Source organism: Dipodomys spectabilis, unplaced genomic scaffold, assembly GCF_019054845.1.
Source record: "Dipodomys spectabilis isolate Male_0828 unplaced genomic scaffold, ASM1905484v1 ptg000215l, whole genome shotgun sequence".
Lineage (NCBI taxonomy): Eukaryota > Metazoa > Chordata > Mammalia > Rodentia > Heteromyidae > Dipodomys > Dipodomys spectabilis.
In genome coordinates this window covers 1,031,175-1,056,563 of record NW_024870892.1, presented here as the reverse complement: position 1 = coordinate 1,056,563, position 25,389 = coordinate 1,031,175, and the positions used below count along the sequence as shown (strand labels likewise).

The 25,389-nt window shown below is 37.6% G+C and overlaps 1 protein-coding gene across 3 annotated transcripts in view; it reads left to right on the top strand.

Annotated features, from left to right (window-relative positions):
- The window catches only part of Fgf14 (fibroblast growth factor 14), a 526,585-nt gene that overhangs the window by 399,348 nt on the left and 101,848 nt on the right, over window positions 1-25,389 (top strand). For 2 of the 3 annotated variants that reach the window (XM_042697175.1, XM_042697176.1), the window contains exons 2-3: window positions 8,091-8,201; window positions 14,415-14,518. In XM_042697175.1, coding sequence (XP_042553109.1) covers window positions 8,091-8,201; window positions 14,415-14,518 — 215 coding nt within the window. The remainder of the gene's footprint in view (window positions 1-8,090; window positions 8,202-14,414; window positions 14,519-25,389) is intronic. The other variant, XM_042697177.1, reaches the window with a different exon arrangement.

Sequence of the window (25,389 nt, the reverse complement as noted above, 5' to 3'; positions counted from 1 at the left end):
TGGCAGAAATATTACCAAGAACATGAGCACTTCATCTGGATTCTTATCTGAAAATAGCACAAGGGGCATCAACTATCTATAGCTAGAGTTTTAAAATCACTTTGAAATCACCACTAAAATACCTTCTAGTATGCCCTGTGCATGACAATTACCATTGGACAATTCAGGGAAAAATGACAGAGTAATTGCTTAATCTTGTCGGAAATACTTAGGCTCTCAGTTAGCTGGCAGCATAGTTACTCCTAATATTTGTGCTAATAAAAGTGCCTGGAAGTAATCTTCAGTGCCTTGTAAGATCTGCTGCCATTGACAGGTTAGCAGGGAATCCGAGCGTGAATATGTGCTGCTGTCTGGGAACAGGGCTGAGCCTCTCAGAGATGCAGCAGCTCTCCGCAGGAGGCAGAGTAAGACAGCCTCGGGATGCACACTGGCATTCTGGTAAGGTTTAAATAGAATCACTCAGGAACTAGGCATCCTGGAATAACAGAGAACCAGGAAAGCTTTCCTGAAATGCAACAACAACAACAACAATAGAATCACTTGAATTCAGAATGTTGTCACTAAAGAACACATTGTTTTCCCCTTAAATAAGCACAGGAAATATTGTTTGTTACCTCCTTTCACAATTATATAATTAATTAAAGAGATGTCACTACAATTTGAAAGGGTCAAAGCATAAAACATTTCATTTTGCAACTAAACATCTTTGTAAGTGATGAACAAGAAGGAATAATAGCTAATACTTTGACCTTTTTTTTTAACTGTTGAATTCTTAATGATGTTGGGGACTATAGATCATAGCATGTCTTGGTTGTGTTAGGATTTTGTAATTCGATCTCATCATTACTTGACCAAAAGGGTATTTTTGTAAACCACGTATAGTTTTGTTTTGTTTTATAAAGTTTAGGATTATGGGTGTTTCATTTCAACTCAAATAATGCTTGTTTATTCTGACTCTTAAATAAGATAGCAAAGCAATGTGTTTTCCTTTGAAAGCTATTTAGGGATCATATTGAAATTCTCTTATAGACAGAAAGTGAATTCATATGCATTGAACGACTCCCCTATGCGAAGCATAGTGATAAGCTGTTTTGAGGAAGGTAAGATGATTATGCAGATATAAAGGGAGTTTTAATGTATTTGCAAGGGAAAGAGACTTGCAAATCCACCATATAATAAAAACAAAATTTAGCCAGGCACTGGTGGCTCATGCCTATAATCCTAGCTATTCAGGAGGCTGAGATCTTAGGATCATGGTTCAAAGCCAGCCTGGGCAGGAAAGTCCATGAGACTCTTTTGTCCAATAAACCACCAGAAAACTGGAAGTGGCGCTATGGCTCAAGTGGTAGAGCACCCACTTTGAGCTGAAGAGCTGAGGGACAATGTCCAGGCCCAGAGTTCAAGCCCCATGACCCCCGCTCCCCCCAAAAAATATTTAAAGCCATTTTATAGTTTCACTCTCCTTCTCATCAACAGTGACTAGGAATGGATAGGTGTGACACCTATTCTTACACTTCACAGGGGTCATGCTAACACTCCTATAATAGAAGACAGCTTAACAAGCAAGACAGCACATGAATACATACTTTCAAAATTTTATATAAGGTAGCAGCCTTCAGAAATGAAGACTAAAGACCCAGGGGCATCTGATTACTTTTGTGCCTATGATCCATGGGTTGTGCAGTCACATAGCAAGCCATGAACAAAAGTAGGTGACCAAGTGACAAAAGCCCAGGAGACACCCCTGCAGGGCCAGGCCCGGACTCTCCCTGGCTTCTCTGTGGAGCACTGCTTCCTCTAGGTTCAGACCAGGACCTTGCACTCAGGCAAAGTGCAGAGAGTGACTTCCAGTTGTATGGTTTGTTTAGAAGATAGTTATTCTAGCTTCCCTAATCTACTTTAGAGAAGAGACTCACTTCGAGGGAAGAAGAAAAGTGGGAGGCAGAGACACAGGAGCAGGTCACAGAGAACTTGCTTCTGAGGCCCTCCTGTCTCCCCTAGTATAAACTCTTCACCCGCCTAAGGACCAGGCTTTAGGGAATAATCAGTTTAGCCCCTCCCAACAAGAGCAAGTTGATTTTGAGGGTAAAAGCTATTTATTTTGTGAGGTTCTCTCCCTTGTGTCTAAAGGTGTAAGGTGCTGCTAGGCAGAGCAGTAGTGGACAGGCCAGGCTAACATGGACGCCACAGTCAGAAGGAGCACACACAGTCAGAAGAAACACACGCCAGGGGTAGAAGGATGGGTGCTTAACTCTGAAATAGCTAGAACAAGGTACACTCACTATCTGGGGTTTTCAAGGTAGCGCCAGGTCAGTTCACAATGGAAATTGAATTTCACCCTCCATTGTAAGAAGGAATATCGGTCCAATTTTCTTGTCTCTAGTTTGAGTTGTCATTTTCCTTACTGTCCTTACCTTACCCTTTTTCTTCAGTCTTTTTGGAAGAGGTTCTGGGCTTGGTTTATTTTTGTGGCTGGATTATATGACAATTTATAGCTTTGGGCAAACTATTCACAATACTATTTTCTACTTCTAGGAGTGCCAAGATCTAATTAGATCTGCCATGTTTTTCCACAAAATATATATTCTAGAAAGTTGTTTTTATCCTGCTAAATATGTGCACATTTTCTATGCTAATTGAAGAGTGACATTTAAGAATGTACATTGATGTCCAATTAATATCAAGATTTATGTGTATATCAATACAGTATATACAATATAATACTTTGGCATATTTCCTATATAAAAATGAGACTTATTTTACATTTTCTGTCTTAAAGTAGTTATTAAAATGCATATATTATTTCATGGTGTGTCCTGAATTCTCCTTTCTTACATCTGCATATTGCACGAAAAAATATGACAGTGATTGATTTAATTGAACTCATTTCTGAGTGTTTTAATTTAAAATGTTGGGTATTTTTCTTCTGTACCTGAAGGCAGTTGCACTGATTTGCATTTCTTTCAGTTCTGAGTGTTGAGGGTAATATATTATGAAAAGTTTTTTTTTTGCTTAGATATGCTTGTACATTAGCTTCCATTATTTCTATTTTAATTAATATCAGAAAGCATAGTTTTTCCAGAATTTCATGTGAGTATCTCTAAAAAGGTTATAATAAAATGAGATAGCATGGTAAATAGAAGGCAGAAGACAAATGGGAATAAAATGGAATTAAGACAAAAGAGACTCAAGTTATCTTACTTCTTACCCCATTAGTTTAAAGAAGATACCAGAGTGTGCCTAAAAGTATGCTTGTTTCACATAACGTAATATATCTACCGTTTTATATTTCAAGGTATAATTTTCACTTAGGGTGAGGATCTCTCTAACTCTGGTTCTCACAGTAGATCTATATCTGAGATGGTTTTAACATTTTAAGCTTGTCTTGGGGGTTTTGTCCCTGCTAGCTATTGAATGGTTTCCTTGGTCTCCCATTGACACTTTTTCTCTCATTAACGACATGAAATACCATACAGTTGAGCTCACTGATAGCACATGGTAGCCTGGCATTGAGATTGTGGTCCCCTTCCCTGTCTCAATAGATCTAGGAATGTTATGTTCTCTTGTTTCCACGTTTTTTTTTTTTTTTTCTGACAATTTGGATGTGTATTTCTGGCCTCAGGGGGGAAAGGTTTTGTTGTATTTTGCTAGGTTTTAACATTGGAGGAGTGATCTTAAACTATAAATAGCAACCTCCCACCACAGCTTGTTTTCTAAGTGATAAGGGTCATAGTGAGCATTTGCGTAACTGGACATAAAAATAAACTAATAAATGGAAGCCTTGACACTATAGACTAGTGTTTATTTGCCACTACTTGGACTTGTGATTGCAATATTATTTATAAGCATATGTGGGATATTTTTACTCAACAAAAGTTAGTATAGTATAGTTAAAATCTCTGTGTTTTCATGATAAAATTAGCTTGTCCTCATGAAATAATATTCAGTGAATAAAATGCTGGAGAGTAAATATTCTGACGATCATCACAAAATACTATATTTAACTATATTTAACATATTTCTTTTACATTTATTTTCTAATGGATATTATTTTTTGCATGGCTATGTTCCTGTTCTACCCATTTTTGTTTCCAACAGAGCTTTAAAGCAAGGTCTGGATGCTGTCCCTTAGCTTTTAAGCTCAAGGTAGCCTCTTAAGCCACAGCTCCCCTTCCGACCCTTTAATATTTAATTAGAAGTAGTTTCACAGACTTTCCTGCCCAGGCTTGCTCTGAACCACAATCCTCCTATTTCAGCCTCCTGAGTAGTTATGACCACAGACATGGGCCACCAGCACCCAACTTGTTATTCATTTTGACTATTGCTAGTAACATGAAAATTACGCTGTCACCATTCAATCACACATATTTATTGCACAGCTCCTATTTATTTAGACACTGGAGAGGTAATGATAAATGATGCTACACATTTTCATTTTCTTCATGAAATGTACAGTGCATGTTGTGAGACAGATATTAATCATACAGTTGCACAAATAGGAATTAAATCATGGATGAAGAAAAAAACCTACGTGCTGTTAAATAGTAGTGACAGGTATTTGGAAGCATTCTGTATTGATTTCTGTACTTTTAAAATGTATTTATGTTTCAAAATGCCATGCTTTTCATGTATAAGAAATAGGTTAAACTTTTGATGAATGACATCACAAAATATCAGAGAGGAGGCTGCCTTTAGTCGAGATGTGAGGAGTTCATCTTTGAGACAGTGAAATGTGATGGACTTGGGAATGAGGAAAACATGAGTTAGGGAAAGATGTGTATGTGGGAATGGGTTCGTACCTGTGCGGTTGTAGAGGGCATGCAGGCCAGGTGAGTGTTTTCCAGCCAGATAAAGGAGAACAGATTAAGTGTGAGAGAGGGTGAAATGCTTGTAGGCAACCCACTGAGACATGAGTGAAGTTTCGTGAATGGGTTGAGTGGGCAGCGTGAGCAGGCCGGCAGAGAAGATGGGGCCTACTGCTGTGGGATGTGTATATAATGCATGGGGGTGAAGCGTCTCTGCATGATTCCAGATCTGATGCCTTTGGACGAACTACAGGCAGGAAGATCCTCTCTGAAAGGTCATCAGAAGCTGGCAGTAAACACAGGAAAGGGAGAGGAAGGAAGAAGGTTGCAGAAAAGCAGCCTTAGGAACCAGAGAGTTTGTTAGGTAGTATGCAAACACAAGCTCTGTGTTTAGGGCACTGATGGTGTTCATAGAAAGGGTAAATTTCCACGGGCGTGATAGCACCTTTGCCAGGAGGTGGTTGGGGGCAGATATACAGAGAAAACGGTATTGGAGGAAGTGTTAAACTTGCAGTACAGAGTGTGAGATTTCGGTGAAGATTTCACGGCATAGAAAATGTTCAGGATAGTGGCCCGGTGAGGAAGTGGGGTGGATCTTAAAAGACCTTGAAAAACTTCGATCCTTTCAAATCCTGCTGTGATGGTTTGGGGTCACATCCTCACCGCCTAGTGTTTGGGAGTTGGGTACAGACACAGTTCTGGCGCTGAGCTTTAAAATTCTACCATTGAAGTGTTATTTGTTAGTTTGTTGATTCGTTTCTTTGACAGACTGGCTTGCGTTTTAAGTTCTGTGATGTTTTCCTTTAATACTTCAGTGTATGGAGGATGTGTGTCCTGTGTCTCATGGGCTGTACCAGAACTGAGTGATCCACCCTCTACGCTGGTACTTAGTAGTTGTGCACCTTTAGCCAAGTGATTTAATCACTCTGCTTATATTTCTTCATCCTAAAATTCCCATTAAGTAGACTTGTAGTGAGGAGCCGAAGAATTCATCATAGAACTTTCAGAGAAGGATGTCTGACATGGAAGAAGAGCCCACAACATTGTTACACTTTCCTAAGATAAAAACACCCAGTGTTGTGAAACTAGATGGATCCAAATTTAAAGAGAATTTTGCAGTGGGATTTAGTTCTGTCGACTGAAGTGAGGCATGGTGGGAAATTGCTCTCTGTAAGTATACAGGTCTTGTTGGGGCAGAGTAGGGGTGCAGTGGGGGGGGGGTGGTTCTTCTTCCTGCTTTGCTTGATCTAGTAGACTCCACTCCAGAAGGAAGAGCTCAAACGTAGGATTATTTAAAAGTTAGTGATGCCAGAACATGACAGTCTGATAGAAAACCTGCCAATCTCTGAAGTTGGTTTTTTTTGTATGTTTTCATGTCAATTAAGGAATTCTCCCCCATCAGTTTGCTTGCATTTGTTTATGTTCATGATACCAGTGTTCAGAGCAGAGCATACAGCAGATGCAACAGACTCTGGAAAGAAAGTCTTCAGTAGACAGTAAGTTCTTAGCTAGTTAAGTCTTCCCAGGCGATGAGCAGATGATGGCCTAGCAGGATTCCTTTTACTGTAGCACGCTTTAGAGTGGTAGGATCTAAGTACTGCAGGATGGGAAATAAAGGTATTCTATCTCTACTAGTCACTCCGTATTTTTTTTTTTTTGAAAAGCCTAGTCTTTAAAAAAAAATCTAAATCTGGACTTGTTGAGCTACACTGATGGGCATTGTGTGTTCCAGAAGATCTTGTCCCAAACCCTACTCTCCATGTGGCTGATGGTTAGAGTGTAGTTGGACATTCAGCCGAACACTGATTGCTGTACTTTTTCATTGCTGAGAAGGAATCAAAAGCCCGAGGGTATTTCGTGTGAAGCAGCTCTGCCTTTGTTCTGTGTTGTGTGCTTGGAGTCCACTTGTTTCATCTGTCCAGTTATTATGATGAGGCTGGGGCTCGAGTGGAGCAGCAGCCTGTAGTGTGGACAGGGTGCTTTCATCCATTTGCATGAAGCCTTCCTTCTGCCATTGTAGGGAAAACCTGGTTGTCATGGTGAGAGATAGAATGCTCCATGACAGACCTGACTCCTATTGGGGGTGGCCTTAGAAAAGCCATAGGCAAATAATTATTTTCCAATATACAGCTGTCTCTATGGGAAACACTTCATGGGGATGGGGGCTACTCTTGGTATGAGTCATCGAATAGATGTACGACTTCACCCTTTTGTTATCTTAACTTCCACTGGCTTCTGCCTCTCACCTATCACCAATCATCAGATTCTGAGATGGAGTGTGGCACTCAGGACTGTCATCCTACCTACCTAGAAGGCGGAAGTAGGAGGACTGCAGTCTGAGACTACCCCCCTTTGAAAAGTTAGCTTACGATCTTATGTGAAAAAAAAATTCCAAGCAAAAGAACTGGGGACCTGCCCCAAATGCAAGAGAGGTAGGGACTGCAGTAAGGAGTTCGATCCCTACTACTGTAAAGTCAGTAATAATACTATTCAGAACCTGTGCTGTGTAATTTGTCCTTGGCAATTATACAAATGAGTACATTTGTCTGTTTAATTTGTCTCCTTTGTTGAGTATGTTGCTTTAGACCTGATCTCTCTGCAAGGCTCTTATGTTGGATTCTGGCTTTGTTTTGTCTTGGAGACTGAAGCCAGAGACACATAGTCCTTCTGAACAGGCAATCACTCTTGACTTCTTCCTGAGTTCAGAACTAGGGACTCCAACTTCATGTGTGTCTGCGTCTAAACACCACAAATATTTCCATACAGGTTAGGGGGAGCTTCTTCTAGCAGGTCTTGTTCTAAGGACGTTCAAATGCCAACACGAATTTTTAAACCAGACAGGTTTCTCTTATTTGAGGGTTGTCAATTTAAATAAGAGAAAAAAGGAAAATTCTGTTTAAATGCCTTTAATGTGAGTTTCTTAGTGTTACAACGTGGCAAGATTCCTCACCTGTGATTGGGAATGCAATCTAGCTTCTATGAATTGCAGTTTAAATATAAGTTAAATTTGCAGCATGATTTGGCCATTTTAATAAATAATACCAGCACACAGGTATTAGTTTCCATTTTGCTGTAGCTCACAGATGGCGTCTTTCTATTCCTTCTATGACATAATGTACTCCAGCTTGGAGGATATATAGGACAAATAGTGTAAGTGTTATAAAATCTATGGGCTACTTCTAGAAAATGTCCTCTTATGAGATGAGAAGATGCAGCAGAGGAAAAGCAAAGGAACGTCTACGCTAACACATGTTGAGGCTTACCATCGCTGTGCTTGCTTTGCAGATCCCCAGCTCAAGGGAATAGTGACCAGGTTGTATTGCAGGCAAGGCTACTACTTGCAAATGCACCCTGATGGAGCTCTCGATGGAACGAAGGATGACAGCACGAATTCCAGTAAGTGATCACCTTCGGCCTGGCCTCCGTTACGCCAGTCTGGAGAAGATACCTAGCTCTTTAAATAACCGTTAAAGGCACATTTGCAAAGACTTCCTTATGTTGGTTTCTCTCTACAGACTTTACACTCTAGAGTGCCATTTAAATGTTACTAAGACCAGATGATGGCAATGTAAATGCAGAAGTTTCAGGAGCATTATACACTAAGAGCCCTATTTTTCTCTCCCCGTGATTGTCCTATCTAGAAAAATCAGTTAATCTTGTTATCACAAATGTAAAATGGTGTTCGTGTATCAACATAAAAACAGATGTTGCTTCTGAATGTAATATTTTATTAGCTTCTTAATAATACCCAGGGAAATTTAAAGGATAGGTGAATCAATGAACAGAAATATAATTTTAAAATTCTTTGCAATTGATAAGCAAAGAGAATAAAGAGGATATGTAGGCAGTGTACCTCTAAACACACTTATGCAGTGTTTAACCAGTTTACAAAATCAAGTCAGGGTAGATTATTTAATTAAAAATATGTACATCTTAGCTTACATTCATATGTGTATATTCTTTTAATACTCTGTGTGTGTATGTGTGTGTGTGTGTGTGTGTGTGTGTGTGTGTGTGTGTGTGTGTGTGTAAGTACTGGAGCTTGAAGTCAGGACACTGTCCCTTGACTTTTTTCTTTTACTCGGGGCTAGTTCTTCCATTTGAGCCATAGCTCCAATTCTGGCTTTTTGTTAGTTAATTGGAAATAAGATTCTCACAGACTTTCTTGGACTGGCTTCACTCTGCAATCCTCAGATCTCAGCCTCTTGAGTAGTTAAGACTTTTGTTCATATTGACACATGATTCCTTCCAGTTTAATGTAAATTCTGCTCTTTACTATTATTGTCAGGGTAGTTTATTAGAAGTATTTCTAGTCTTACTTTCTACCCATTTATTATTTATTCTTCATAGATAGAACCTCAGTCCATGAAGAGAAATTTAGAATATGTACAATAAAATTTTAGGTACTTTGGATTTCAAATTCTAGTAATGAAATTTTCAGTAACAGATTCTGAGACTAGCTTATTATGTAACGTGCACTATGCTTATGTGTGCTATTTCTATGTGAAATATCAATGCTTTTCCAACCATTACTATAGATTTTTGGTACTGATTCCATTTTTCTTTCATTTTTAATATTTTTCTTTATTTAGCTTCATTTTCTCTTCAATTTCTAGTCCCTTCTATATCTCTCTTAATTTGTAATACATTTTTTTACCATTTCCTCAGTGATTTATTGCTGCTGTATTTTCTCTTCATATTTAGGAAAAGAGAAGATAAAATTCAAGCATAGTGAGAGAGATTTCTATTTTTAAGAACTATGCCAAGTGTTGTTCATCCTTATTGGGATTTTGTTATTAGGGTGGGTATTTTAAAATGATTAGTACTTTAACATCAGTAACCTAGAAAAGGTGTCAGCTCCTTATGGCTCAAACTAATACGTTTTCTTTTGCCACTTAAAATCCTTCCAAAAAGCATTTTTGTTTAATTATTTCTTTCAGTTGTTAGGAGGCATGGAACTCAGAAATATATGGAGTCCAATGTCTTAAGTATTCTCTGATTACCTTTGTCCAAAGTCTAATTGAACATGAGAACTAGATTTCCATAACTTCTTATTGCTTGAGCTTTGATGATCAAAAAGCTTTACCATCTCACCCCTACTGTGATAACCTTTTCTTCTGTTTTAAAAAGTAGAAAATCATCCACCGCTAAAGGAAAATGCTACACCATGGGACTGCTTAGAAAACTAATTTTCTTCAAACAATGATTTTATGAATTTTCTTTGACACTTTTCTTTCATCTTTTGAGGGCAGATTGTAAGGGTTCATGCCAGACAAATTGTAAGCCCTCCATGTGGAGAATCAATGTCACATTGAGAATTATCATAAAGACATTGTCTGTTAACAGCCTATCCCTTTTAGAACTGAATAAACACCATGGTATTTTCTAAGACATTCACTGCTGGTGTCGACATTATATACATGTGCACATATTTGGGTCTGGTTAGCTGAAGAATATAAAAATGAAACTGGAAAGCTGAGGTCCTAAAAGATGCTCTGCTTCCTCTTCCCTAAATGCCTGTGGCATTTTCTTCCAGTTCTATGTCTCTACTAGAAGAAATGGAATCCCTCTTCCATGTTTGTCTGCCTCAAAATCTGCTGCTAAGAAACATTCCTAAGGACACAGCACAGATGCCCCTGTCTGAGAGCAGAGAATAGTCAAATCAGAGTCCCACCAGGAAGTCTTGAATTCCTATGAAGAAGTCTGGCCCACAGCTTCTTTTCTTACACATTATTTTTTGTAGTGTAAGCACTCTAAACCCAAGTGGTTCGTTTTGTTACCATCTCAACATTTGCAAAAATTTTGAAGAGTGAGATCAAAGTGCTCTTTTCAGTATTCTATTCCAATTGTAGACATATAAGATATAATGAAAACTGGCAGGATCATAGCAGATTTGTAAAAGCAACAGGAACTATTAGTGAACTCCGCTTCTGTGTACAGCCACCCCTTTCAATCAAAACCCATCAGTTTCAGGATAAACTTTAAGATTGTCTTTTCCTCTGGCTAATTAAGATAGCCTTTGGAATCTTAGGAGAACCATTAGCAATGAAAAGGTTTATTTTTTGTGCTTTTTTTATTTTAGAAAAATAAGTGTGTACTAGAAATGCTGACATTTCCACGCTGCCATGATACTTAAACATAGAATATTTCTCCTCAAGGGAAAATCTTCCAAGTGCAACTAATACACACATCTTAATTAGAAGCCTTTGTGATTTGAGGAAGGGGTGAGAAAATAATTCATAAATAACTGGCATTGTAAAATAATTCCCTGAATACATTAGTTATATGCGAATAAGAGAAAACAAGGAAAAATAATCTAAAACTCACCCAGATATCATCTTAGAAGTCACCAGAGGGTAACACCGAAGACCTGAACTTTCAAATCCCATGATCTAAGATTGGTAGCAGGATAAAGCTGCATAGGAAAGCACTAAACCCACCCACCTCCTTGTCAACACCTCAGCATAGATCATGAGGGGTAACAATTGACATCTCCCTACTATAGGGTTTCAGGATGGCTGTTCTCGCTTAGATGGAACATCTCATTAACTTTATAAAAAAGTTCCTTATCCCTAAATTCTGCTCCAGAGGATTATGATTTAATTGTCGGATGCTGGGGCTGGCTATTTTATTTCATGAACACAGCCAGTTTTAATAATGTGTCAGGATAGAATAAACAAAGCCACAGAAATATCTTTATCCTTCTTACTTCCCTGGGCTTTGTGGCATTGCTTTATAACTACCTAGAATTTGAAGACAGCAGAAAAATACAGTATCTCAATGAGCACATGTGTCACTAGCACACAAGTCTAGCAGGATCAGCCTGAGGGTCTTCCACATCACAGTGGTTCGATGACCTTCCTTCTATCACCATTCTGGGGATTATAATAACGTATTTTGTAATCTAAATCTCTAACCAAACTCTGGAAAAATACTATCATTTTTTCATACTGGTTAAATGTCTATAAACATGGACTACCTTCTAGAATTTTAGACTAACTTCTAAATATGGGCATTTTTAATGTTCATTCTAGAATTCCTCTAGAATTTATCTATTTCCTATACTACACTGTTTCAGGAGATAGAATCCCCATCTGCAATTGTCCCATTCAGCTTATATGGCACCTGCAAATACAGCTGTATAGAAAGGTGTAAATAATTAGGTTAGAATTGTTAGGATAGGTTCGTGTAGATAGGGTACATTGACAGGCAAATTATGACATTTTAACATTAAAATTTTGCACAGAATAGGCTTCATCCTATGGTATCCTTTCAAGACATAAGGGAGATGGGGGTATTTCAGGCATTACAATAAAAGTGAGCATAAAGAAGCAGTACTGGGCTACAATGGCAAGGTGCATCCTGGTCCTCACATTTAAAATAAAAAATACTAATGAGGTTACCATAGCTCCTCAGACCCCAGGAGAAGACAGCCCAACAATAGTTTGCAAAATGAAAACTAATATTCAACAAAACGAAGCCAGGTGCTGGTGGCTCACGCCTGTAATCCTAGCTACTCAGGAGGCTGAGATCTGAGAATCACGATTCAAAGCCAGCCCTGGCAAGAAAGTCCTTGAGACTCTTATCTCCAATAAACCACTAGAAAACCAGAAGTGGCCCTGTGGCTCAAGCGGTAGAGCGCTCGCCTTGATCTGAAGAGCTCAGAGACAGCACCCAAGCCCAGAGTTCAAGCCCCATGACTGACAAACAAAAACAAAAGGACAAACAACAACAACAAAAAATGACAATTGCAAGCATTCTTGCATTCAGCATGCCATGGCATGCTGGATTCCCTCCATTATTTGAGAGGCACAGACATCGTAGGGCCTTGGGAACAGTAACATATAATGACTGGAAGAGAGGGTATAACTTTCTTCACCCTATTAAAAGAAAACATGTCCCTGAGAACAAAATAAAACACGATTGGTGAAGTCACTTTTTAATTATGCACCGAGGAGACCCAGAGAAGGAAGTTAAAATGGCCCAAAAAGTTCAAGAGATTTGTGAGACAAAGGCCTGAAGTTAAGATATTTTACTTAAGTAGTTACATCCACATCTAGTATTTACAATGCCTGTGCTAGCCTGGTTGTATTGCTTGGTATTAGATATGACATTAAAAACAACAACAACAACAACAGAGTAGGGACAGATAATGAATCTATCAATGAATCTATAACAAAAATCAAAAGAAAACATGAAGTAGTTTTGGTTAGGAATGGTGCTAGAAGACTCCGCAAACAGTATGCAGGTAACACTGGCTCAGAAATGCATTAAACTCATGTTAAAAGTACCAATATCAATACCCAAAATCAAGTACTGGATATAACATTACTATCTGCACTGGGTGAAAAAATATAACAAATGATTTATTAGCAAGGGAATCAATAAAACATGAAAATATGTTCTTATCTATTAGGTAAAATATTGAGCACTTTTTCTCATAATTTTTATTCATAGTTTTATAAGATATAAGTAAAGAAAAATTCTATCCCTAAAGTTTGTGTGTCATTTATTTGGGTACTTCTTTGATTTTTAAATGTATTCTTATTATCTTTAAGTAGTTGCACAAAGGAGTTGTCATTCACTGAAGCAGTTCATGAATACAGTGCATCTTGACCAATTTATTCTCTTAACATTCTCACCCACCCCTCCCAACCCACCCCTCCTACCACTCCTTCCCTTGGCCCTGTCCTTGAGCTCTGTCGCTCAAGGCGAGCGCTCTACCACTTGAGCCACAGCGCCACTTCCTGTTTTCTGATAGTTAAGTGGAGATTAGAGTCTCTCAGACTTTCCTGCCCCTGCTGGCTTTGAACTGTGATCCTCAGATCTCAGACTCCTGAGTAGCTAGGATTACAAGCGTGAGCCACCGGCACCTAGCTCCTAGGTTATGAATTGAGTTTTTTTTTTGCATTTAACATAGCAGTTTATGGGTACAATGCATCTTCATGTGTGTTCTCACTGTGTCCTCACTGCAGCCCTTTGTCCCACCCCTTCAATTCTGTGGCAGATCCAGTGAATTCCTGCCTGCATTCTCCACCTTTCCCCTTTGTTCTTCTAGTCATTTACCCTTGGCTTCACCCTCCCCTCTCACAAGTATCCATTTCCTGGTACAGATGTATATCTTTTTCTGGCTTATCTGGCACTTGAAGAAGAGGGTTTGCTAAAGGAAATTTCAATTTGGAGTTACCTCTCTAACTTCTGGCCTACAGAATGTGGCAATGGCAAATGATACCTTCTACAGGCAAGAGGAGAATAGATGTGTAGCACCTCAGATTCTGCTCTTGACACTCTTCCTGCTGATTTCTTTTGGAATCTAATGGTGTCAGAGGCTGAGAAGCAGAAGTAGGCTTGGTTCTGTTCTTATCCCACCTGTTCTTCAGAATGCTCTAGGCAAGACTGCTAAGCAGATGTACACATTAAAACTCAAGCGCTAATTTTACCTGTGGCAGAAACTTCTTCATTCTAAAGAGAATTCTGAAGTCTTTTAATGGAACTTCTCAGAGAGAGAGAGATGATATTTCGTAAATAAGAGAAATGAGAGAAAAAGACGGTACTACAATGCTCTGCTTCTTGGCACCCATGGGTGACAGACTGCCTTTGTCTTTACAGCACTGTTCAACCTCATCCCAGTGGGACTACGCGTCGTTGCTATCCAGGGAGTGAAGACAGGGTTGTATATAGCCATGAATGGAGAAGGCTACCTCTACCCATCAGTAAGTACCATCCCGGCTGCTGGCTCTCTGCTCAGTAGCTGTAAAACAAAAACAAAACAGAAAAATACCCCAAGCCAAAACAACAATAACAATCTCAGAGTGACAACAAGACAAATCAACACACTCTGTTGCTTCAGCTGGCTCATAGTTGGTCTTTCTTAAAAAAATTGTAGGAGCTGCGAATTCATTACTCATCCATGTATGGCAATATGGATATATGTACAGAAAGAGGAATGTGGTTCTTGGGCTATGTGTTTGTCATATTTAGAGAGATATATTACTGTCTGTTACTGTGTGTGTGTCATATTCAGTTCAGGGAAAATGATCAATTTTGAAGAGCTGATGTTAATTTTCTTCTGAACTATCTACTTAGAAATGCCTTAGAGAATGTCTTAAAGTATTTTAGAAAAATTACTATCCAGTATTTCTCCATTTTATTAACTTATTTTTAATTTACATAACGTTTGCAAACATTTGTGGGTCATCATATGGTGCTCTGATTGATACAGGAATTGTAGGAAGTTTTAGTAAAACTGATTTGCACTTCCATCATTATCTTTGTGTAGGGCGGTATTAAAATCTATTTCTTAATCGATTTTGAGATATGCATTATTGCTAACTATTAATTATGGCCACCATGCAGGATGATAGTTTGCTAAAACTTGTTTCTCCAGGCTGGCGGAAATGTTACTTCCCTGCTGGAAGTGGGGATCAAACCCCAGACTTCATGCTTTCTACACAAGCATTTTACCACTTGAGCTGGGTTCACTGATATTTCTCTTTTTATTTTGCTGAGTTCACTGATATTTCTCTTTTTATTTTGCTGGGTTCACTGATATTTCTCTTTTTATTTCTTTTTTTAATTTTTATTAAATTAACCTTGCCCCGAATGACCTTAAATTCACAGTCTTCTTATGTCTGTCTCCCAAATAACTGGGATTATGGGCACATATCACTTAGCCTGGTTATTTTCTACATGTTAATCCTCACCATTTCTCTCTCTCTCCCATTTCTCAACTTCTGGTAGCCACCTATTAAGTCTCCTGCTCAATATAACTACATTTTTAGATTTCACATGTAATAAATATGTAATCTTACTTATGTGGAATCTAAAAGTTTTTTTTAAATGAAAGAAATATTAAGATGTAGATTAATATTCTAAAAGAGGGAAAAGGAGAGCACACAAGACCTCCACTGTAAATTCTATGCTGCTACCTAAGATGAATATATAGCACATTGTGAGTTGGAGCAAGATAGAATTTCTTCTGCCTCATTTAGGATAAAAAAGTGTCAATAAAGATCATTTTTTGTAGATGACTCATTTCAGACACAATCCGAATTTATTGATTTGATATTTTTCTGTTTTCTTTTCTTTTTTTTTGTCAGTCATGGGGCTTGAAATCTGGGCCTGGGCCCTGTCCCTGTGCTCTTCAACTCAAGGCAAGCGCTCTACCACTTGAGCCACAGTGCCACTTCTGGTTTTCTAGTGGTTTATTGGAGATAAGAGTCTCACAGACATTCCTGCCCGGGCTGGCTTTGAACCGCAGTCCTCAGATCTCAGCTTCCTGAGTAGCTAGGATTACAGGTGTGAGCCACGGGCACCCAGCCCCTGTGCTGTGGTTTGTTTTTTTTTAACTTGCTATTTCCCCTAAGCAACCTCTGAAAGGTCCAAAACTGAGTAGGCCTACATCCACCATTGCTTCTACTTTTATTGTTGATCATATTGCTTTTTATTATTGGTAGTATTACCACATTTCTGTGCTCTGTTATATACGCTGTTGGTGGTTGGTTGTTTTATATTTCTTGGCTACTGAGAGATGCTTTTTTATTTATTTGTCTTGGGAATGTAAATGTGTGCTTTTCTTCTTTAGGATAGGGTATGTCACCTTGAGTGTTGTGTCTTAGTCTAGAATAATAATGCATTATGTTCGGCACAGTCAATGCAGTATAGTAAGAATAGAAGCTAGGAAGGCACTACCTTACCTACTCCAGTTTCCAGCTTTTAAACATGGCTTCCTCATCCAGGAGTCAGATCTCATGAGAAAGCTACAGGTAGCCCATTGACTCCAAATGTGTACCAGCAAACGTTTCAGCCTTCCCTTTGCCATCTATTGATTGTCTCGGTACCTGACTGCCACCCTCCCCTGTGGTGGTTTGAAACCTTGGTTTCTTGTTCTTCTTGTCTCTGACTCCATGCTCTGAATCCAGGCACTGGTGGGCCTATGCAAACTGCTTACCCAGGTCCAGTCCTGAGAGATTGCGCCTTCCTGGGTGGAGGCCTACTGCTCCTTAACCACCTTCCAGGTAAAAGAACCTAGATCCAAACCAAAAGGAATTTCAAATCTTTACTTAACATTCCTAGTTAAACTGCTGTTTCTTTAAATGTAATAAAATCTGACCTAATATTTTAACAAAACATGTTTTTCCCTAGTTATTCATAAATTATTAGGAGCCTGTAAAGCATACTATAGCAATTAATTCCTTATATAGTTGTAGTTATATACATAATAATGTATCAATATTTAGCTACTTTGCCTAGCACTCTTCCAGGCATGAATTATCTCCTTTAATCCTCCCAACAGCCTTTATTTAAAACAAATACAATTTAAATGAGGACAATGAGTCTGCTCCAAATCACCCAGGTAGTAGATAGAAAAAAACAGGATTTGAGCAGTGTTGATTTGACTTATTAACCTACCTTGTTAATTGCATTACTGTTCTGTAGCTATGCGCCAGACGTTTTTCATAATATGATCTCACACTATTCTAGCAAGATGCTGCAAACACACCATGATGTAATTAAAACCTTTAGGGTAGAGCTACCTGGGGAATAAACTTCATTTCAGGGCAATTGTTAAGAAGTATGAAGGAAAATATAATGTTTTCTTTGGAGATTTTCAAATTAAAGAAAGGAAAACCACAAAAGACAGTATTTGTTTGGGATAGGTTTGATGGCATGTAATGAGTACTTACCATCCTTGAACTTTATTACATTTAACATTTAATATTTTCAAGTCATGATAAGTATTGTTAAACCCTTTAAGTATATTTGAACTGAGTTAAGTTTCCAAAATGATAACTTTTAGTAAGATAGTTAATGAAGATTTAGTCTTAGAAAGTAAGCAATCTGCTTTAAACACATGCTCAGACTAAAGATGATTAACTTAATGTTTTTGTAGTATTCACTAGTGTCTAATAGGTTACACATTCATTGGAAATCAATAGGTTTAGAATTTAGGCAATAAAACCGGTCTTTAAAGTGAACTCTGTTGAATGAAAATTATGGAGAGATTTACTTCCTATATTAGGATGTAACTCTCATAATCCCTTGCTATCCAAATAAGATATTCAGTGTGGCAAATAATTTCACTTTAGGACAACTGGAAAAAAAATGATCTTGACTAAGATGTCAATAATTGCTTTTCCATTGCTGAAGGCATTTGTTGGTTGTAGAATTTTTTTCTTCAATATGACAATAGTTATGTCTGTTGTGATCGTAAGAGTGTAACATGTTACTTAATATGTCTCAATAGATTTAGTATCACATGTAAAACATTTGCTTGAAGGTATAATACAAGCTGCAAGGTCACAGAGCAAAAACTGATAGCGTCATATATTGTGCAAGTATTAGCTGAAAGTGATGTTTAAGGAAAAATGTGGTTTAACCAACCATCAACTATGTACTACAGAGACAAATGCTGAAGGTTTCATTTTGTTGCTTTGTTCCAAACGACTGAGTTTGAAGAGAAAACAAAATACCCCACAAGAAGCCAAAGGTTGCAAAGAAAATTTGAAACACGAAAGAAAAACTTGGCACTCAAGCAAAGTATCAGTTATCTTTGGACAGCAATAAGCAAGGAATAGTTGAAGTCAATTGTGTTTCTGGTTAGAGAAAGGGAGAGAAAGAGAGAGAGAGGCAGAGAGGGAACAAAGGCAGCTGATGATATCATAGACAAAGCTTGACATTTATTTAGAACAGCTAGCTTCTCAGTCCATAACCAGCATCACTGTATATTTCTAGGTCTGTTTCCTAATCTGGTAATGGAATCATGAAAAGCTGAAGTTAAATTAGAGGTTTAAAATTCTGGTTTTAGCCTCATGAATTTTTCTAAAAGCTGAGGGATGGGTTTTACACGAAATACATAAGGATTCATTTTTCATGTTTTGTTCCAGCCTGGCGTTCATAAGAATATACATATTATGTTTTTGGGTGGTGTTAGAAATGTTTCTATCACTCACACGCTAGTGAGTGCTGGTATTTTCAGGAAGTTTCCTCAATGGTTATTATGAAGGATGAAAAAATAGATCATTTTCCGTGGATTTCTTTTTAATAAAGAAAATGCATTGGTACGGTGCTGTGCAAGTACGAAGAACCCCATGGGAATCCAGGTAAAATGAAGATTCATCAGGTCAGACTAGATATTTCAACTCAGTGGCCCTTAGGGGAGGCGGAGGGATCTATACTTTAATAAGGTCATCTTGCCGCGCTCCCACGAGTGATTCTCAAGTTGGTATTGCAGCCATCAGTCACTACACAGGCTTGCAATGGCACACGGGAAAGGGGTGGTGGCTTGTAGTCACACCTGTGAAAACTGGATGAGAATGACGGCGGACGAGCTTCAAATGTGTGTCCTCTGAGTGTTCCACGGGGGGGGGGGGGGGGGTGGATCAAACCACTTCTTTTCTTCATTGTGATTAAGTGATTACATAAATTTCATGGTATTGTGAGATAGTGATACTTAAAGTGACAAACACATTCTAACCGTCATGGGGCAAATTGTCTTTATCGTGATCTATGAGCATTGACAATACAGTTATTTTTTAATTGGAAAAAGGAAGACACTACGTTCAGTGGTTAACCTTGTTTCCACATGCATTGTTACTTGATGGGTGGGAAACTACCCTTGAATGAAGGAATGTAAAAGAAGAGAGATACATGAATATGGGCGCGGATGGTAGGAAGAACTCTGGTTGTCTGAATATGGAGGTGGCAGTGTCAATGATCACTCTTGTATGATTGGCTCAGAATTCTTTGTATATTTTGGAGGCCTCACACAACTGAGCCGAGCACATCCATCTAGCTGGGTTGAGTTGGATAGGGGTTTCTCTGTGACTGTTCCACATTTAGACGTTTGTGTGCCTTCCTTTCTCTGAGAGAAGGTTTACTTGTGAGTTATCTCCAGGTACTCTGAGAGCCCCTGGCTCCTTGCAGACATTTTCCTTGATGCAGCCCCATTAGCAGCACTACATCTCAGTCATTTGGAACCTGGAAACCAAAACTACTTAAACATTACTAAAAAAATTTTAAACTACTTTTATGTCTACAGGAAGAATTACAACCATCTTTCTTGAAGACCACTCTGTTCTTCCTATATTTCACAGTAAACATGGGCAAAATTGTTCTCTCGATGGTAATTTTCATTGTTTCCTTTTTTGTATGTTTTCTGTTTGATGTGCTGATTTGGTTTTGGTTGACTCTAGTGTGTTATTTGAAGAACAATGACAACTTAACAGACTGCAAATATTGGCTACCTACTCATTCTAGCATTATCTATAATCAACATTGTTGTAGCACATGGCACAATCCAAAGAAATACTGGTGACAAAGGCAAACACAGACACAGCCTCAAAGAACTCACAATGAACATAAATTCTCTCCCATGATCATTGCATTTTAAAGTGCATCTTGTGTTCTGAGTGCCTTAGGATTTCACTGAATATTGGTTGTTGGTTCCACGATAATTCATTCAGGTTTGAGCTCAATTTCATACAAAGGTACACAGTGCACTCTGAGCAGGATATATTCGAGTGCATGAGTGTTTTCAAGAGCTCGTTATTGTTTTTAAGATCTGACCATTGGTCTATTCAGTACAGAAAGCCAAGTCACACACTTTGGGTTTGCCCCAGCCCAGGAAATGATCATAATTGGTTGCTATTTGCTGTTCCAATAGCGATAGAGACTGAATGGGAACAAGATATTCTTGTCAGCCTTTGGAATCACTGTTATTTTTGTTCTCTGACAAGAAGGAGATACTTGATTTGGTCATTAATAATGACTCCTGACCATTATTTAGCAGAATACTCCTGTGGGCAAATAAGAAACATTGTTTTATTTCTAAGCTGGTACACCTAGTACCTAATTCTACCAACCTAATAAATGGTAAGTACTGGTAGATATCATGAGAGAAGTACTCGCTGACATAACCAATTAACTGTGCATGCCCTTTCTGAAAGCACAAAGCAAAGCCCTGAATGTGAACTTCTCCAATTAACTCATCTGTCCATCGCCTGCCTACTAGCCATAACATTATGTCTACTGCCTATATCCACACTTAGTGTCTGTCACAAGTGGCAAAATTTCCCTGATGAGGATCTCACTCTGTTATGGTTTAGGAGTATATTGCTTTATTGAGCTATAACTCATACCTAGTCATTGAGGATATCAGTGTGTCTCTTGCTTACAGATATTGAAGTATTAAATTGACAGGTGATACAGGACCTCGAACACTGCAGATTTTTTAAAAAGTAGAAACCAAGAATATGCTCTCATTACAAAGATGCAAATCCATTTTAAGCATTTTCACTGTAAGCATGATTTATGCTGGTGTTAGTTTTGTTTTGTTAAGTAGTAAAATGATGGCTAAAATATATAACATGAAGCTCTAAAAGTTGCCATGGCATTTATTACATTATTGATTATTTAAATATTGCTGTCTTTTTTCCAGTTCTACAAACATGTATTGTTATCAATAGAAGGATAGAAACATTCGGTATTTAAAAATTACCAGTGGTCATAACTTGAAAACACTATTTGCCTTGTCACACACTCATGAATATTGATTATTTGATAAGTTCTCATGTTTCTGAATGATTTCTAATGTATCTAACTCGTACATGGATTTTTCTCAGTTACTTATAGTCTAGAAAAATTAATAACAAAAATAACTTTAAACTGTTCAAAAGTTTTCTAGACAGTTTTCACCTGGGGACTGGGTTAAAGGCATTTTCTTAATGTGCATGGAGAAATAAACTCTAATGTGAAATATCATATTATAGTAAAGGGAAGAATGATTAAGAAATGGTTCCACAGGTGCCATAAATGGATTAGCTATTTTCCTAATGCAGCCGGAGTCACTTGAAATACTATTTTATAGAGTTAGTTAGCAAAGTCAAATGAATACCTAGGAGAAATAAGCCTTTATTTAATTTAAAATATATTACACAAGGGGGCTTGCAAATTGAAATGGATAGGCAAAATCATTACCCTGGGGAAAAGTTCCTTTGTGTTTACCTTTAAAACAATCAAATATTTTGGAAGAATTTGAATGAAACAAAGTTCTGATTAATTTTTATAAATCATTTGTGTAATAACAATAGCTAGGGGAGAAAGAAAGACTACCAAGTCAGTGAAACATCAATGTTTTAAATGCATAGAAGGTCTTAACAGACCTTGGTGTTCTGAGCTACAAAAGCCAGTCCTGCTTCTATTCTATACCCAATGGTCAGTCCTTCAGGCCAATGAGAAATGCCTTATAATTATGAACTCACTAGCTATCCCAACCACAATGTAATGCTATTCCAAAAAGTTTTATGAACAGAAACTTCATTAGAGTTCCTAGCAGTTATGAGGGAAATTGACCAATGTAGCACATTTCAATACTTAATTACAACAAGCAGCTATTTCAGTCATTTTCATTTTTAAAAAAAAATATTTATTTTTAAATTTTATTGCAAGGTGATATACAGAGGGGTTACAGTTACGTAAGTAAGGTAGTAAGTACATTCTTGTCAAACTTGTTACCCCCTCCCTCATTTTATTCCCTCTTTAATCCTTTTCTTTACAGGAGACTTGCTCAGCCTTCTGCTGACAGATCACCTATCTTTCAAATGATTCACGTATACTAATTGACACACCTTTAGATGGTAAATATTCTACCAAAAAGGGCTGTTAAACTCCGTTCAGTAGCTATTTTCTTTTCTTTGCTATTGATGTCAGAGATTTACTGAGAAGCATCTGTGAAATAACTTTTGATTTTGGAATAATTGTTAGATTGCATTATCATTTATTGGACGTGATTTTACAGTTGAGACAGTGGTGTTAAGCACAGCAAGGTAAAGATGAAGTAACATAGCCTTCAAGCATATGGAAACTAAAATCCTGGAGACATTTTGATGTATGGGTAAATTATTCTTAATTGCTTTTCAGAAGGAGTTTGTTAAGGGTAGCTTTATAACCTGAAGGAAACATACTTATGTTTTCACTAGAGACAAGTATACTTATTTGTACTACACGAGTGTATATTTATGTATGTTTTTATAATCATAAATTACTAAAATATAATTGTTTCTACATAATGGAAAGGATATGTATTTAATATGGGTATGTACATATTTTTCTCAGTGTCATTTGTGAAGTCCTATGAAAAGATCATCTATCTTGAAGGCTTTGGTATAAAAATCTCACAACACACATGTTTTTATATTTCTCTAAGGCTAGGGGATGGACTTCATTTATTTTTTAGAACTGGTATTTTCGAGGTCTACAGGTTTAATGGGGAAAAACTTCCAGCTCACAAGACTGCATGTTTAGTAAACAGAACACAGAAGAATACATGTTTAGGAGACATGGCACACCACATCAATAGAATGAAGGACAAAACCCATATAATCATCTCAATAGATACAGAGAAGGCATTTGATAAAATTCAAAATCCTTCAGTTTAAAAATGCCCAACAAATTACATATAAACACATCCTTCAGCCTAATATTGAAAGTCCTATATCACAAGCTTACAGCTAACATACAAAATGGGGAGGCGCTGAATGCCTTCTCTCTGAAATCTGGAACAAGACAAGAATGCCTACTTTCATAACTTCTATTCAGTATAGTATCCAGGACAAGAGACAAGAGAAAGAAAGGCCAGCAAAATTAGAAATGAGCAAGCCAATTTCTTGCTCTGTGAGGATGACATGATCGTCCGTGCAGGAATCCACCAAGATTTCACCAAAAAGATATTAGGAAACTAAAGAATCTTAGTGTGTGTCACATCACAAGATTAACATCATAAAATAAGAGCATTGTCATCAATCAATAGGATATTTTCTAAAACAATGATCAGAAAAGCAAGCACATTTACAAGGGCTATAGGGGAAACAAACAAAAAAACTTACCAGGAAAATTAATCAAAGAAATGAACAGTCTTTGCAGGGAAAATTATAAAATATATGGAAGAAACTGAAGAACACATACAAAAATGGAAAACCATCTCAAGTTCTTGGACTAGTAGAATCAATATTATTAGATTTCCATACTTCTCAAAGTGATATACAGTTTCTGTGAAATTTGCATGTAAATGCCAATAACATGATTCACATCCCCAGGAAAGATTAAAATTTGTTTTGTTCTATAGAAAACTGAATGGAAAATGTTATCATGAGCAAAAAAGACCAAATCAAGAAGCATTACAGTAGCTGACTACAAAATGCACTACAACATCAAAACAGGATGGCATTGATGTGGAAATAGACACATAGACCAAAGGAATAGAATGTTCCAGAAGTAAGCCCACAGGTCTACAGATAAAGGATTGTCAACAAAGGTGCTAAGGATATGCACTATGAAGACAATATTTTCAATAAGTTGTACTGAATATTGTATATCCACATGTGGAAGGACAGAATGCATTCCTACATCTCACCAGTTAAAAATTAACTCAAAATAAGCCCAGTACTAGTAGCTCACACCTGTAATCCTAGCTACTCCCAAAGGGTAAGATCTAAGGATTGTGGTTCAAAGCCAGGCAGGAGATACTATTTAAAGTAGCCAAGAAATGGAAACAAGGTAAGTATCCATCATTGGATGAATGGATAAAGATGACTCAGAACATATTCATGATGGGAGAATAGCCAAGAATGAAAGCTTGTCATTTTTAACAATGTGGTACAGAAAAATACGTATTACACATTCATACTAATACATGGAATCTAAAAATGTTGGCCTCATAGGGATGGTTATCAGAGGCAAAGAAAAATAGGGATAGAAAAAACTCTGATCAATGAGTAATTAAGCATTAGAATAAGAAGTTCTGATGTGTTATTATATAGTAATTTAACTATATATAAAAATAATATATTATAGGTTTCAGAAAGATAGAAGTAAAGAGTCGAAGTATATTCACCAACAAGAAATGTACATCCTTTGAGGAGGCATGTATTTTTAACAAGATTGGACATTACGTAATATATCAAAAATCAAAATATCCCATGGTATCACATTAATACATACCATTAATACATATATTTAGTATCAGTTAAAATTTTTTAAAAAGACAGAAAATATATCATAAAACAAAATATGAAAAGAACCACATCTAAAATTGCTCGTGGTAATTGATTTTGTGATGATAGTCATTAATGTGAGGAACTGAATGCGAGCTGGCTTGCAGTGCAGACAGCTTTAATTGGCGCATTTGTGCCTTCTGTGTGACTTGGAGAATTCGTAGCGACTTTTCATAATATGATGATGACATTTGAAATGCTTTCCAGGAAGTGGATGAAGCACTCAATTATGTGTTGTTTAATCTTCAGATATTGTGATTATGATCTGGAAGGAAGGTGGCAATTAATTACATCAGGTCAGCACACATCCCTGTACCCATCATATTCCCATGAAGAGCCAATCCAGCTTCCAGTGGCTGCATGGTTGGCCGTGTGGCCTAGCACCAGAGGCTATATTTTCTTTCTCCAGCGCTTCTGTTCCCACCAAGAGATTTCAGTGGAGAAACACTGCTTTAGTAGAGAATGAACACAGGGTACTGCTGTTCTCCTCTGAGTAGAATCCAGGCCCACTCTTTGTAGACATTTTGAACTGA